The sequence below is a fragment of the Garra rufa genome, chromosome 15 (genome assembly GCF_049309525.1).
Source record: "Garra rufa chromosome 15, GarRuf1.0, whole genome shotgun sequence".
NCBI lineage: Eukaryota > Metazoa > Chordata > Actinopteri > Cypriniformes > Cyprinidae > Garra > Garra rufa.
In genome coordinates, this window is record NC_133375.1 from 45,055,044 (window position 1) to 45,072,588 (window position 17,545).

The following is a 17,545-nucleotide window of genomic DNA, read 5'->3' on the forward strand; positions in this document are numbered from 1 at the left end:
AACAAGACAATACTTTTTATTTCTAGAAAATCCTTCTTGATTTAAGAATTTTTTGATATTTTGGCTTGTTTCCAACCACTATTTCAAACAGAAAACAAGATTATTTTTCTTATTTTCTTAAAAAAAAAAAAAAAAAAAAAAAATGAAGTGCATTTTTTTCTCAAAACTAGCTAAATAATCTGCCAATGGGGTAAGAAAAATAATCTTGTTTTGTGTTTAGCAGATTATTTAGCTTGTTCTAAGCAAAAACTCACTTTATTTTGACTTGTTTTTTCTGAAAACAAGAATTTTGGGAAAAAAAAAAAACAAATCTTTCTTGATTTAGGAATTTTTAGATATTTTGGCTGGAAACGAGACAAAAAATTTAAGTAAGAAATTTTTTTTGTGTGTGGTGTTCCTGTCATTATTAGGTTTACATTTTGGTCTTGTTTTCAGCCAAAATATTTAAAAATTCTTAAATCAAGAAGGATTTTCTAGACGAGTAACAATTATTGTGTTGTTTTCGGAAAAAACAAGTCAAAATTAAGTGCATTTTTGCTTGAAACAAGCAAAATTATCTGCCAATGGGGTAAGAAAAATAATCTTGTTTTCTGTTTGAAATAGTGGTTGGAAACAAGCCAAAATATCAAAAAATGCTTAAATCAAGAAGGATTTTCTAGAAATAAAAAGTATTGTCTTGTTTCAGAAAAAGTCCAAACTAAGTGAGTTTTTGCTTAGAACATAAGATAGAACATGTTTGAACCAAGATTATTTGTCTTACTCCATTGGCAGATTATTTAGCTTGTTCTAAGCAAAAACTCACTTCATTTTGACTTGTTTACAAAATCCATCTTGGTGTAAGAATTTTTAGATATTTTGGCTGGAAACAAGACAAAAAAAGTGTGAGTAAGAAAAGCATTTTTTGCAGTGGATGTTCCTATCATTATTATGGGTTCACATTTGTGTCTTGTTTCCAGCCAAAATAGCTAAAAATTCTGAAATCAAGAAGGATTTTCTAGACGAGTAAAAAGTATTTTCTTGTTTAAAAAAAACAAAAACAAATAAAAATTAAAGGAACACTCCACTTTTTTTGGAAATAGGCTCATTCTCCAACTCCCCCCGAGTTAATAAGTTGAGTTTTACCGTTTTGAAATCCATTCAGCCGTTCTCCTGTTCTGGCGATATCACTTTTAGCATAGCTTAGCATAGATCATTGAATCCTATTAGACCAATAGCATCACGTTCAAAAATGACCAACGAGTTTCCATATTTGTCCTATTTAAAACTTGACTCTTCTGCAGTTATATCGTGTACTAAGACCGGTGGAAATGTAAAGCTGCGAGTTTCTAGGCTGATAAGATTAGGAACTACACTTCCATTCCGGCGTAATAGTCAAGGAAGTTTGCTGCTGTAATATGGCCGAAGCAGGCGCAGTAATACCACGCAGCACATGTGCAAATGCTAAACTAGCTGGGAACTCATTTCTGATAATACTCCGCCTGCTTCGGCCATATTACAGCAGCAAACTTCCTTGACTATTACGCCGGAATGGAAGTGTAGTTCCTAATCTTATCAGCCTAGAAACTCGCAGCTTTGCATTTCCACCGGTCTTAGTACACGATATAACTGCAGAAGAGTCAAGTTTTAAATAGGACAAATATGGAAACTCGTTGGTCATTTTTGAACGTGATGCTATTGGTCTAATAGGATTCAATGATCTATGCTAAGCTATGCTAAAAGTGATATCGCCAGAACAGGAGAACGGCTGAATGGATTTCAAAACGGTAAAAATCAACTTATTAACTCGGGGGGAGTTGGAGAATGAGCCTATTTCCAATAAAAGTGGAGTTTTCCTTTAAGTGCATTTTTTCTCAAAACTAGCTAAATAATCTGCCAATGGGGTAAGCAAAATAATCTTGTTTTGTGTTTAGCAGATTATTTAGCTTGTTCTAAGCAAAAACTCACTTTATTATGACTTGTTTTTTCTGAAAACAAGAATCTTGGGGAAAAAAAAAAAAATCTTTCTTGTTTTAGGAATTTTTAGATATTTTGGCTGGAAACGAGACCAAGTCAGTCATTTTTTCCAGAGCTAGATCTGATAGTCAAGCTGTTGTGTTTCAGACCTGATTCACCGTGTGCATCTGAGAGGCTCCTTCCTCGTCACACGGGCCGCTTGGAGCCACATGAAGAACCAGAAGTTTGGAAGGTATGGAAACAGTGTTTGTAAATGCCATCTGTGGTTGTCCCCAGCTGATCGTCGTCGCTCTCGTGTCTGTTCTCAGGATCATCATGACGTCGTCCGCAGCAGGAATCTACGGGAACTTCGGCCAGGCCAACTACAGCGCGGCCAAGCTGGGTCTCCTGGGCCTCGCCAACACACTGGCCATCGAAGGACAGAAATACAACATCCACTGCAACACCATCGCACCGACCGCAGGATCCCGCCTCACCGAGACCGTCATGCCACCAGGTTCATGAGCGCTTACACCTGAACATCTCTATGAATTAAACCTCTCAGCTGTAGACTGACAGCCTGTGCTTTCTCTTCTCTCTCAGATCTGGTGCAGTCGCTGAAGGCCGAATACGTGGCGCCGCTGGTGCTGTGGTTGTGCCACGAAGCCTGTCAGGAGAACGGAGGACTGTTTGAGGTGTGGCTTCAGGTCCACTTTCCTACAGAGTTTAGCTCCACTCTGACTTGCCAGTAATTTTCTAGTAACCCTGAAAACCTTGAATAGCTTATTCAGGTGTGGACCTTGAGGGCTAGAATTGAGAACCCCTGCAGTGGAGAAATGCAAGGGTCATGGGTTCGATTGCAAAGGAATGCATGGACTGATTGAATACAGTGCCTTTCATTTTTTTCACATTTTGTTTTGTTGCAGCATTATGTTAAACTGCTTTAAATTAGTTTTTCTCCACATCAATCTACATCTCATACTCCATAATGACAGCACAAAACAGGTTTGTAACAACTTTGCAAATTTATTAGAAATAAAAAACTGAAAAGATCCCGTTTCTGGGACACTGGAAATGTATCTGAGGAGCATTCATATTGCTTCTAGATGTTCCTACACTTGGAGTGGAGTTAAACTGTAGCAAATTCATTTGAATGAGTCTGATTTAGAAAGACACACACCTCTCAGAAAAGGTCTAACAGCTGAAAATGCAGATCAGAGCAAAAACCAAGATAACTGCCTGTAGAGCTCAGTGACAGACTTGCGTTAAGGCCATGATCTAGAGAAGAGTTCAGAAACAAATCTGCTGCATTGAAGGTTGACAGAAGCATTCTCCATAATGGAAGACCATTGGAACAACTAGGACTCTAGAAAATGTCCAAGCTGACAGAGATGGAGAGGAGAAAAGGTGAGGCAAAGAATGGCAGATAATTGCCAAATGCAGATGTGCAAAGATGCTCACATCAGACCCAAAAACACTTGAGGCTGTAAAGCTGCTTCAACTATGGACTGAGTTAAGGGTGTGAATACTTATGCAATCTACTTATTTTGATTTTTAATACATTTGTAACATTTGCAAATCTGGTTTTTGCTTTGTCATTATTATGGTGTATGGAGTGTAAACTGATGTGGGGAAAAACTCATTTAAAGCAGTTTAACATAATGCTGCAACAAAACAAAACGTGAAAAAAATGAAGGGGTATGAATACTTTTGCAAGGCACTGTTTATACTGTACTTTGGATGCATTAATTGCAGTCTAGATGAAAGCATATGATCAATGCATACATGTAAATGTGTTCATTCTAAACTCAACAGCTGCTGTTTGTGTTTCCAGGTCGGCGCCGGCTGGATCGGCAAATGTAAGTTCTGCTCTGAAACTGATGATCTCTGTGGGAGAAGATCAGCATCAGCAACGGAAATAGATCCATGACTCATTTTAATACACCCATTTTATGTATATATATGTGTGTTATATAATGTGTTTTACATATATATACAGTTGAGGTCAAAAGTTTACACCCCCCCTTCAGAATCTGCTAAATAAGAGGGATCATACAAAATGCATGTTATTGCTTATTTAGTACTGACCTGAATAAGATATTTCACATTAAATGTTTACGTTTAATAATTGAATTTATACCAAAAGTTTACATCCGCTTGATTCTTAATACTGTGTTGTTCTCTGAATGTTTTAGTGATAGTTGTTCATGAGTCCCTTGTTTGTTCTGAACAGTTAAACTGTCTGCTGTTCTTCAGAAAAATCCTTTAGGTCCCACAAATATTTTGGTTTTCCAATTTTTGTGAATTTTTGTGTATTTGAAGCCTTTCCAACAATGACTGTATGATTTTGAGATCCATCTTTTCGCACTGAGGACAACTGAGGGACTCATATGCAACTATTACAGAAGGTTCAAACACTCACTGATGCTCCAGAAGGAAAAAACATGCTTTAAGAGCCGGGGGTGAAAACTTTTGAACAGAATGGAGATCTGGACATTTTTCTTATTTTGCCTAAATAGCATATTTTTTTCATTTAGTACTGCCCTTCAGAAGCTACAGAAGATAGTTACATGTTTCCCAGAAGACAAAATAAGTTAAATTTACCCTGATCTTCAAATTCCAAAAGTTTTCACCCCCGGTTCTTAATGCATGTTTTTTCTTCTGGAGCATCAGTGAGTGTTTGAACCTTCTGTAATAGTTGCATATGAGTCTCTCAGTTGTCCTCAGAAAAGGTGGATCTCAAGATCATACAGTCATTGTTGGAAAGGGTTCAAATGCACAAAAATGCTGGAAAACCAAAAAATTTGTGGGAGCTGAAGGATTTTTCTGAAGAACAGCAGACAGTTTAACTGTTCAGGACAAACAAGGGACTCATGAACAACTATCACTAAACAAAAAAAAAACAGCTGTGGATCATTCAGAGAACAACACAGTATTAACAATCAAGAGGATGTAAACTATATTTTATTTTCTCTTGTGGACTATATGTAAACATATTTCATGTGAAATATCGTATTCAGGTCAGTACTAAATTAACTATATATATATATATGTGACCCTGGACCACAAAACCAGTCATAAGGTTAAATTTGACAAAACTGAGATGTATATATAATATGAAAGCTCAATAAATAAGCTTTCTACTGATGTATGGCTTGTTAGGATAGGACAATATTTGGCCGAGATACATCTATTTAAAATCTGGAATCTGAGGGTGCAAAAAAATCAAAATACTGAGAAAATCACCTTTAAAGTTGTCCAAATTAAGTTCTTAGCAATGCATATTACTAATCAGAAATTACATTTTGATATGTTTACAGTAGGAATTTTACAAAAAATCTTCATGGAACATGATCTTTACTTAGTTTCCTAATGATTTTTGGCATAAAAGAAAAATTAATAATTTTGACCCATACAATGTATTTTTGGCTATTGCTACAAATATACCCCAGCGACTTAAGACTGGTTTTGTGGTCCAGGGTCACATATATATATACACACACACAGTGATGTGTCTGCTGTCATGCAGTGCGGTGGGAGAGGAGTCTGGGCCGAACCGTGCGTCAGAAGAACAAGAGCATGACGCCGGAGGCCGTACGGGACACTTGGAGCCAAATCTGTGACTTTACCGACGCCACCAAACCCGCCAGCATCCAGGGTAAAGCACACACTCACACTCGTCTGATAGCTCACTAGGAAACCAACGCTTTGATGAAGTTTAATGTGCACATCAGAGCTAATGACCGTACTCACTGTGTTGATGAAGAGTCGCTGCATACGCTGGTGGACGTCCTGTCCAGAGTGGAAGATGAACCTGGAATCAAAGCCAATCCGACCGGAGCCTCCGTCGCCACAAACCCTGTGAGAACACCAACATCACTGCAGAACATCATGCTCTTCCTCCAGCACAAATGATCCTGGACCACAAAACCAGCCATAAGGATAGCATCATCTGAAAGAAGAATAAATAAGCTTCTCATTGATGGAAACAGGAGAATATTTGTTTGAGATACAACTATTTGAAAATCTAGAATCTGAGGGTGCAAAAAAATCAGAATATTGAGAAAATCGCCTTTAAAGTTGTCCAAATGAAGTGCTTAGCAATGCATATTACTAATCAAAAATGAAGTTTTGATATATTTACGGTAGGAAACTTACAAAATATCTTCATAGAACATGATCTTAATATCCTAAAGAAAAAACACTAATTTTGACCCATACAATGTATTTTTGGCTATTTAAGTGCTACTTAAGACTGTTTTTTGTGCTCCAGGGTCACATAAATCAAGATATATTTACTGGTGCTGCAAAGTGATTTTAAAATGTGCTCACCTTCAGGCCAATCCAAGATTAGGTTGAGTTTGTTCGTCAGATTTGTATAAATGTGTCATTCCATCACCGTCTCACCAATGGATCCTCTGTGGTGAATGGGTGCCGTCAGAATGAGAGTCCAAACAGCTGATAAAAACATCACAATAATCCACAGCACTCCAGTCCATCAGTTCACATCTGGAGAAGACAAAAGCTGAAACAAATCCATCATTAAGACATTTTCAACTAAAATACGAGTCCAAATAACGCTTCCTCCAGTGAAAAAGTGGTCTGGTCTGAATCAGGAGAGAAATATGAACAGATCAAACACAGTTTACAAGCCAAAACAGCTCTAAACAAATATTTACACTGCAAAAAATGCTTTTCTTACTTAGATTTTTTTGTCTTGTTTCCAGCCAAAATATCTAAAAGATCTTGAATCAGGAAGGATTTTCTAGACAAGTAAAAATTATTATCTTGTTTTTAGTAAAAACAGGTCAAAATGAAGTGAGTTTTTGCTTAAAACAAGCAAAATAATCTGCCAATGGGGTAAGAAAAAAAATCTTATTTCAAGCAGACAACTAGATTATTTTTCTTACCCCAGCTTGTTTCAAGCAAAAACTCACCTAATTTTGACCTGTTTTTACTAAAAACAAGACACTCATTTTTACTCGTCTAGAAAATCCTTCCTGATTCAAGATCTTTTAGATATTTTGGCTGGAAACAAGACAAAAAAATCTAAGTAAGAAAAGCATTTTTTGCAGTGTAGCTGACTTTTTCACCGGAGGAAGCGTTATTATAGATTATGGACTAAATGGATTGGACTGGAGTGGTGTGGATTACTGAGATGTTTTTATCAGCTCTCATTCTGACGGCACCCATTCACTACAGAGGATACATTGGTGACACATTTCTACAAACTCATCCTAATCTAAGTCCTTTTGCTTCTGGAAAACAAAAACTACTACTGGAAGAAGATGATTTTTGTCAGCGTATGCATTCATTAGTACTTCGTAGCATCTCTTGATGGATCCTACAGTATGTCACATGTTGTTGTTGTTGTGTTTGTCAGTCGTCGGCTGTGGGACAGACTCTGCCAGAGATGAGCTTCACTTACACACACATGAACTGTATCCTGTATGCTCTGGGTGTGGGAATGTCCACCAAAGAGCCTGAGCACCTCAAGTTCCTCTATGAAGGCCACGAGGACTTCAGCTGTCTGCCCACGTTCGGAGTGATTCCGGCTCAGAGCGCCATGACGGGCCTCGGCAGCATCCCGGGACTCCACATCGACTTCACCAGGGTGAGCGTCCATCCGTTTGCTACATCTGTCATGTTGATCGGAGCATCTGTGTGATCAGGCTCTTTGTGTTGCAGCTGCTGCATGGAGAGCAGTATCTGGAGATGTTCAGAGCGCTGCCCACATCAGGTGATCACCGCAAACACACCTGTATCTGCTGATACTGTCTGCTCATGTGGATCCTGACCATGTTCCTCTCTCCTCAGGGACTCTGACGTCTCGGGCCACGGTGGCAGATGTGCTGGATAAAGGGTCAGGAATGGTCATCCTCCTAGATGGTGAGTTACTCTTATGTTTAAACACATCATTGACACCAAGATTTTTGAAAAAGGTCTCAAAGCTGTATTTACTCTGCAGAAAAAAACTTTTTCTTACTTAGATTTTTTTGTCTTGTTTTCAGCCAAAATATCTCAAAATTCTTAAATCAAGAAGGATTTTCTTTACGAGTAAAAACAAGTCTAAATTAAGTGTGTTTTTGCTCGAAACAAGCTAAATAATCTGCCAATGGGGTAAGAAAAATAATCTTATTTTAAGCAACTAGTTTTTTTTTTTTTTACCCCATTGGCAGATTTCAAACAAAAATTTACTTAATTTTGACTTGTTTTTTTCTGAAAACAAGACAGTTTTTACTTGTCTTTAAAACCCTTCTTGATTTAAGAATTTTTAGATATTTTGGCTGGAAACAAGACAAAAAAACCTAAGTAAGAAAAGCATTTTTTGTAGTGTATTTTATCTAGGATACAGTAAAAATGTGAAATATTTTTGCAGTTTAAAATAAATGTTTTCCAAGTCAATCTATATTAAACTGTAATTTATTTCTGTGAATTTTCAGCATCATTACTGCGGTCTTCAGTGTCACGTGATCCTTCAGAAATCATTGTAATATGCTGATTTGCTGCTCAACAAACATTAATGATTATTAGCAATGTTAAAAACATTTTTAGGATTCATACAAATATTTGGCAGCACAACTGTTTTCATATTAGAATGATTTCTGAAGGATCATGTGACACTGAAGACGAGTAGCGATGCTGAAAATTCAGTTCTGATCGCAGAAATAAATTACATTTTAACAGATATTCGCACAGAAAAACCACTATTTGAAATTGTAATAATATTTCACATTTTGACTGTTTTTACTGTATTTTTGTTGAAATAAATGCAGCGCTGGTGAGCAGAAGAGACTGAATAAATACACATTTATTTGGGCCGTCAACAAGACTTACATTTTGATTGTTTAATTTGAGCAGTTTTACATACACAACCTGTTAAAAGTCTCTTTTGCTTACCAAGGCTGTATTTATTTGATCAAAAACATATTAAAAATTGTGAAATAATATTATAATGTAAAAGAGCTGTTTTCTATGTGAACAACTGTTAAAATGTAATTTATTTCTGCGATTCGCAGCTGAATTTTCAGCATCATTACAGCAGTCTTTAGTGTCACGTGATCCTTCAGAAATCACTCTAACATGCTGATTTGCCGCTCAAGAAACATTTCTGTCATATACATTTTATTTTTCGGGATTCACAGATGAATAGAAAGTTTCAAAAAGAGCAGCATTTATGTTTTGTAGCATTATAAATGTATTTACTGGTCACTTTTGATCAATGTAATGCATCCTTGATGAATGAAAGTATTTATTTCTTTCAAAACATGTATATATACTGTATATATCTCTATATTTGTGTTTTAGTTCATACGTACAGCGGGCGTGAGCTGGTGTGTTATAATCAGTTCTCGGTGTTCATTGTTGGCTCTGGAGGATTCGGAGGGAAGCGGACGTCCCAGAAGGCTGTGGTAAATCAAACATTGCTTTAACTTCGGCCATTTAACATCTTCAGCTAAATTGTGTTAGGAACAGTCTTTAATTCATAAAATATTGTTTCAGGTCACTGCTCCTCTTCCTGACAGACCTCCAGATGCTGTGATTGTAGAACAAACATCTAAAGACCAGGTGAGATTCACACCATGCAAACAGATTTCGGACACAGCTGTTCAAAAGTTTGGGTTTTCTTAAAGAAATTAACACTGTTGTTCATTAAGAACACATTTAATTGCTCAAAAGTGACAGTAGAGACATTTATAATGTTCCGAAAGATTTCTACTTCAAATAAATGCTGTTCATCTGTGAATCCTGAAAAATAAAAACTGTTTCACACTTTCCACAAAAATATTGGTCAGCACAACTGTAATAATCAGAAATGTTTCTAGAGCATCAAATCAGTATATTAGAATGATTTCTGAAGGATCATGTGACACTGAAGACTGCAGTAATGATGCTGAAAATTCAGCTGCGCATCACAGAAATAAATTTCATTTTAACAGATATCTTTAGACTTTAGAGGGAGTTTGTGAATCATTTGATTCAGTTCGGGACGTTGGAGGGTGTTTGCGAATCATTTTATTCATTTCAGAACTTTAAAGGGAGTTTGTGAATCATTTGATTAATTTCGGGACATTCTGTGCGGTTCGCGAATCGTTTGATTCATTTCGGGACATTCTGTGCGGTTCATGAATCATTTGATTCAGTTCACGAATCATTTGATTCATTTTGGGATATTCTCTGCGGTTCGCAAATCATGTGATTCAGTTCGCAAATCATTTGGTTTATTTCGGGAATTTAGAGGGTCTTTGCGAATCATTTGATTCATTTCGGGACATTCTCTGCGGTTTGCAAATCATGTGATTCAGTTCGCAAATCATTTGGTTTATTTCGGGACATTCTGTGCGCTTCGCAAATCATTTGATTCAGTTCAGGAATTTAGAGGGTCTTTGCGAATCATTTGATTCATTTCGGGACGTTCTGTGAGGTTCGCAAATCATTTGGATCAGTTCGCGAATCATTTGATTCAGTTCGGGAATTTAGAGGGTCTTTGCAAATCATTTGATTAATTTCGGAACATTCTGTGAGGTTCGCAAATCATTTGGATCAGTTCGCGAATCATTTGATTCATTTCGGGAATTTAGAGGGTCTTTGCGAATCATTTGATTCATTTCGGGACGTTCTGTGAGTTTCGCAAATCATTTGATTCAGTTCGGGAATTTAGAGGGTCTTTGCGAATCATTTGATTCATTTCGGGACGTTCTGTGAGGTTCGCAAATCATTTGGATCAGTTCGCGAATCATTTGATTCATTTCGGGACATTATGTGCCTTTCGCAAATCATTTGATTCAGTTCGCTAATCATTTGATTCACTTTGGGAATTTAGAGGGTCTTTGCGAATCAATTGATTCATTTCGGGACAACAGAGAGAGTTTGCAAATCATTTGATTCAGTTCGGGACTTTGGTGGGAATCGCAAATCATCATTTGATTAGTGTTACATTTCGCAAAGCTATTTCAAATTGTAATAATATTCCACATTTTACAGCATTTTTGATCAAATAAACAGCCTTGGTGAGCAGAAGAGACTTCTTTCAGAAACATTAAATCTTCCCAAACCCAAGCTTCTGAACACTAGTGAATATAAATGTGAATCATGTCTCTGGTTCATGTTCAGGCGGCTCTGTACAGACTGAGTGGAGACTGGAACCCGCTGCACATTGACCCCAGTTTCGCTGCTATGGGAGGTAAAAGATGCTCTTTAACAGGATGATTGTAATGGATGTTAAAATATTCAGAGTCAACTAATGGAGTGAGTTTGGGGCGGGACTCTCTGTTTGGCTGACCAATGACAGAACCCATTTGAAAACCTCACAGAATGACACCCTTCAGCTTTTAAACAGCATTTCTATTTGTTGAAGCTTCATGTTGAAATGATCCACAGGATTCAAGTCTCCAATCCTTCACGGCCTGTGTTCGTTTGGCTTTGCCGCCCGTCACGTTCTGAAGCAGTACGCAGGAAACGATGTGTCCAGATTCAAGTCCATCAAGGTAAAGCAGCGACAAGACCATGATTAGGGCTGTTGATTTACCGCATTCATTAGGCGTGATTAATTATGAAAAAAAAAAAAGTGTTCAAATTGTTAAGGCGGCTGAACAAATTGAGTGAGTGAATGATTCAGCAACTCATTCATTAAGCCACTTGCTTAGTTTCTGAAAAAAATCAGTCATTTGAACGAATCAGTTGAATAAATGATTCAGTGACTCACTCATTCCCTCAAGACAGCCACTTGCTCATTTAAACAAACTGAGCGAGTCAGGGATTCAATCACTCCATAAAAACAGTCACTTGATTTATTTCTGAATGAATAAACAAGTTTAAATGAATTGAGTCAGTGATTCAATGACTCATTCATAAAAGCACTCACTTGCTTAGTTTCTGAATGAATCAACGGGTTTGAATGAATCAAGTGAGTCAGTGATTCAGTGACTCATTCATAAAAGCACTCACTTGCTTTATTTCTAAATGAATCAACGAGTTTAAATGAATCAAGTGAGTCAGTGATTCAAGGACTTATTCATAAAAGCACTCACTTGCTTAATTTCTGAATGAATAAACAGGATAAAATGAACCAGGTGAGTCAGTGATTCAGTCACTCATTCATAAAGACAGTCACTTGCTTAGTTTCTGAAAGAATCAGTCATTTGAACAAATTGAGTGAGTCAGTGATTCAATGACTGATTCATAAAAGCACTCACTTGCTTAGTTTCTGAATGAATCAACGGGTTTGAATGAATCTAGTGAGTCAATGATTCAGTGACTCATTCATAAAAGCACTCACTTGGTTTATTTCTAAATGAATCAACGAGTTTAAATGAATCAAGTGAGTCAGTGATTCAAGGACTTATTCATAAAAGCACTCACTTGCTTAATTTCTGAATGAATAAACAGGATAAAATGAACCAGGTGAGTCAGTGATTCAGTCACTCATTCATAAAGACAGTCACTTGCTTAGTTTCTGAAAGAATCAGTCATTTGAACAAATTGAGTGAGTCAGTGATTCAATGACTGATTCATAAAAGCACTCACTTGCTTAGTTTCTGAATGAATCAACGGGTTTGAATGAATCTAGTGAGTCAGTGATTCAGTGACTCATTCATAAAAGCACTCACTTGCTTAGTTTCTGAATGAATCAACGGGTTTGAATGAATCAAGTGAGTCAGTGATTCAGTGACTCATTCATAAAAGCACTCACTTGCTTTATTTCTAAATGAATCAACGAGTTTAAATGAATCAAGTGAGTCAGTGATTCAAGGACTTATTCATAAAAGCACTCACTTGCTTAATTTCTGAATGAATAAACAGGATAAAATGAACCAGGTGAGTCAGTGATTCAGTCACTCATTCATAAAGACAGTCACTTGCTTAGTTTCTGAAAGAATCAGTCATTTGAACAAATTGAGTGAGTCAGTGATTCAATGACTGATTCATAAAAGCACTCACTTGCTTAGTTTCTGAATGAATCAACGGGTTTGAATGAATCTAGTGAGTCAATGATTCAGTGACTCATTCATAAAAGCACTCACTTGGTTTATTTCTAAATGAATCAACGAGTTTAAATGAATCAAGTGAGTCAGTGATTCAAGGACTTATTCATAAAAGCACTCACTTGCTTAATTTCTGAATGAATAAACAGGATAAAATGAACCAGGTGAGTCAGTGATTCAGTCACTCATTCATAAAGACAGTCACTTGCTTAGTTTCTGAAAGAATCAGTCATTTGAACAAATTGAGTGAGTCAGTGATTCAATGACTGATTCATAAAAGCACTCACTTGCTTAGTTTCTGAATGAATCAACGGGTTTGAATGAATCTAGTGAGTCAGTGATTCAGTGACTGATTCATAAAAGCACTCACTTGCTTAGTTTCTGAATGAATCAACGGGTTTGAATGAATCTAGTGAGTCAATGATTCAGTGACTCATTCATAAAAGCACTCACTTGGTTTATTTCTAAATGAATCAATGAGTTTAAATGAATCAAGTGAGTCAGTGATTCAAGGACTTATTCATAAAAGCACTCACTTGCTTAATTTCTGAATGAATAAACAGGATAAAATGAACCAGGTGAGTCAGTGATTCAGTCACTCATTCATAAAGACAGTCACTTGCTTAGTTTCTGAAAGAATCAGTCATTTGAACAAATTGAGTGAGTCAGTGATTCAATGACTGATTCATAAAAGCACTCATTTGCTTAGTTTCTGAATGAATCAACAGGTTTGAATGAATCTAGTGAGTCAGTGATTCAGTGACTCATTCATAAAAGCACTCACTTGCTTAGTTTCTGAATGAATCAACGGGTTTGAATGAATCAAGTGAGTCAGTGATTCAGTGACTCATTCATAAAAGCACTCACTTGCTTTATTTCTAAATGAATCAACGAGTTTAAATGAATCAAGTGAGTCAGTGATTCAAGGACTTATTCATAAAAGCACTCACTTGCTTAATTTCTGAATGAATAAACAGGATAAAATGAACCAGGTGAGTCAGTGATTCAGTCACTCATTCATAAAGACAGTCACTTGCTTAGTTTCTGAAAGAATCAGTCATTTGAACAAATTGAGTGAGTCAGTGATTCAATGACTGATTCATAAAAGCACTCACTTGCTTAGTTTCTGAATGAATCAATGGGTTTGAATGAATCTAGTGAGTCAGTGATTCAGTGACTCATTCATAAAAGCACTCACTTGCTTAATTTCTGAATGAATCAACGGGTTTGAATGAATCAAGTGAGTCAGTGATTCAGTGACTCATTCATAAAAGCACTCACTTGCTTAATTTCTGAATGAATCAACGGGTTTGAATGAATCAAGTGAGTCAGTGATTCAGTGACTCATTCATAAAAGCACTCACTTGCTTAATTTCTGAATGAATCAACGGGTTTGAATGAATCAAGTGAGTCAGTGATTCAGTGACTCATTCATAAAAGCACTCACTTGCTTAATTTCTGAATGAATCAACGGGTTTGAATGAATCAAGTGAGTCAGTGATTCAGTGACTCATTCATAAAAGCACTCACTTGCTTAATTTCTGAATGAATCAACGGGTTTGAATGAATCAAGTGAGTCAGTGATTCAGTGACTCATTCATAAAAGCACTCACTTGCTTTATTTCTAAATGAATCAACGGGTTTGAACAAATCAACTGAATGAATGTTTCAGTGACTCAAAGACAGTGGCTTGTCTTCACCTAAAACTTTCAGATTCATATTTCGATTATTAAAGCACTGTAATATTCTTTAAAAAAAATAATATGCATTTTCATTGTTTATGCAAGATTGAATCTAAATATTGCTCTCTAAAGCTATTTTTAACATCTATTCAGTGCATTTCTCATTAAACACAATAACTTTAAAAGATCTTTTAGGGGGTCATTAATCTGCTCATGATGTAATTAGATAAAAAAATGTTCAAAGCTCTATTAATAACTGTTTCAGGTGCGTTTTGTGAAGCCCGTGTATCCGGGTCAGTCTCTGCAGACGGAGATGTGGAAGGAGGCGAACAGGATTCACATCCAGTGTAAGGTGAGAAAGCGTTCGCTCTCCCAGAATGCCCTGGGCCGCAGTTCTGTCCTGTTTGTGAAGGCAGTAGCCGGCGGCTGTGAAATCATTCAGTGTGATTTGTTCTGGCTTTCTAGGTCAAGGAAACAGGAGGCGTGGTGTTGTCTGGAGCGTATATAGATTTACACACAGATGCATCTGTCAGCTCCGGACCGCCGCAGGCACGTCAGCATTCACTCTCTATAACACAATCTGACATCACACACACATGATGAGGATGATGATGATGATGGTGTTTAATCACACAGACGGACGGCCTGCAGAGTGATCTGGTGTTCGCTGAGATCGGACGCAGGATCAGTGAGACGGGAGATGAGCTGGTGAAGAAGGTCAATGCCGTGTTCGGATGGGAGATCAGCAAAGACGGCAAAACCGTCCGACAGTGGAGTGAGTGACTGACAAACACTAAAACACCATCTTCAGCCTCAGTGTTTCTGTTCTCCACTACAAACATATAAACAGCTTTAAAGGAGTAGTTCACTTTCAGAACAACAATTAGCCTTTTTCACAAACATCGTAAATGACGTCAGCGCAGGGCAAAGTCAGTTCCGCTGCAGGTCTGCGCCTATTATATTAACATGCTCTTGTCTCAAATAATGCCTTTTACCTTTTCTGTTTTGTCTGATTTCCAAGTTGTTGTTATATAATCAACAAAGAAACAACATTTCACTTGTTTGTGATTTATATGGTCACTCAGACCGCTGACTCCTCAATATAATATGCCCAACATAACGCCAGCTATAGTTTCTGTTCTCCAGCTCCGGTATATTTAAGCGTATTTTCTCAATTTACTCCCTCGAATCACTACATCATGGTCAATTATGACAGCGTTTATATCCAAATGCACATTTCCCCAAGAATGAATTAAACGACTCTGAGTCCGGATGATGCATAAACTCAGTACAACAGCGTCATCCAGATCCAAAAGGAATAAAGCCATTAATCAGAGTCATGTTTGTTTAGTATTATATTATTTTATTATGTATATCCCTGGGCACATTATGCAACGTACATTTACACCGTCAAATGAATAATGCAAAGGAGAGCAAGTAGAAAATATAATAATAATAATAATAATAAAAATATTAATCGCGAAAAAACTGACGTGAAGAGTGATAATGCACAGCCAGCACCAAATAGACAGAACGGCAAAACTCAAAAACTGTGCTGTATTATAAGCGCTAACATTCATAATTAAATAAACATAGTATTTGTGACGACCAGAAGCTGACACAAAGTTTTTGAAGAATTGTTTGCTATTTTTAGAGTAAAACACCGGTATATATCATAGGATCTATTTTGTAAAAATAGACTTTGATTCCCGAACTTACGCTTGTTAAGTACAGCCGCTGCTGTCACCGGAAAAACTTTTACCCTGCAAGCGCCAATCCAGAAGCCAGAAACACGCAAGTGTGAAAAAGGCTAATTCACAGATAATTTACTCACCCCCTTGTCATCCAAGGTGTGTCTTTTTTTTCTTCAGTCGTCAAGAAATTATGTTTTTTGAGGTAAACATTTCTGGAAATTTCTCCATATAATGGACTTAAATGGAGCTCCGAAATGTGAACCTCGAAAATGCAGTTTAAATGCGGCTTCAAAGGACTGTAAATGATCCCAGCTGACGAAGAAGGGTCTTGTCTACCGAAACGATCAGTCATTTTCTCAAAAAAATACCTTTTATATTCCTTTTAAGCACTGAAACTCATCTAGCACTAGGGCTGTGATATGCTTAAAACAAGAAAAAATATTTAAAGAGCAAACAAAACTATTTTTCGACTCCATTGACAGATATTTGTTCTCTTTTAAACCATAAATTCACTTCATTTTGTTAGAAATATGCTAGTGACATGATAATCATTCTAGAAACATGCTAGTAACTTGCTATCTATCAGTATATCTATCTGCCAAACTTTAAACTTCAAACTATTTTAGACTGAAAACTTTTGAAACTCTCTGGTCCACTTTCTCAAGTCAGCGTTATCATTATAGTGGATACATGTAACGTCTAACAAGGACATCTTTAAATAAAGTGTTACTAAACACTTCATATCTTGATGTTAAGAATGTTGAGATATTTGTACTGGAGGTCAGAAGAGGATTTCTGTATCTGTCCTCCAGCCATCGATCTGAAGACGGGTCGTGGGTCTCTGCAGAGAGGAGCCGGTAAAGCAGACGTGAGCTTCTCTATCTCTGACCAGGACTTCATGGAGGTGGTGAAGGGCAAACTCAACCCTCAGAAGGTGCTGCGTCTCACACACCAATGGCTCTCTTCGGTCGCCGCTAGATTCGTGCTGTTATTCTCACTCTTTCTGCTCGGTGTTTCTCCCGCAGGCGTTTTTCGCCGGCAAGCTGAAGGTCAAAGGCAACATCATGTTGAGCCAGAAGCTGGAGGCCGTTCTGAAAGACCACGCCAAACTCTGAGGATCCAGAGAGCGTTCATCACCTCATCCACTGATCCAGAGTCTTTCTAATAATGTTGACACCGATGCTAATGCTCTACTAATGTTTATAATAAAAGATGACAGAATCATTAATAAAAAAAGCAAAGAGATACGGAT

At 37.2% G+C, this 17,545-nt stretch overlaps 1 protein-coding gene across 1 annotated transcript; it reads left to right on the forward strand.

Annotated features, from left to right (window-relative positions):
* Nucleotides 1–2,104: 2,104 nt before the first annotated feature.
* On the forward strand, nt 2,105–17,538 carry LOC141286799 (peroxisomal multifunctional enzyme type 2-like). Its single transcript, XM_073818903.1, has 18 exons — nt 2,105–2,185; nt 2,262–2,449; nt 2,536–2,627; nt 3,767–3,791; nt 5,462–5,590; nt 5,699–5,793; nt 7,316–7,546; nt 7,621–7,672; nt 7,750–7,821; nt 9,241–9,344; nt 9,436–9,501; nt 11,047–11,116; nt 11,314–11,420; nt 14,865–14,951; nt 15,065–15,148; nt 15,236–15,374; nt 17,106–17,227; nt 17,319–17,538. The coding sequence occupies exons 1-18, from the start codon at nt 2,163–2,165 to the stop codon at nt 17,406–17,408; spliced, it is 1,776 nt and encodes a 591-aa protein (XP_073675004.1). The 5' UTR covers nt 2,105–2,162; the 3' UTR covers nt 17,409–17,538.
* The last annotated feature ends 7 nt before the right edge of the window (nt 17,539–17,545 follow it).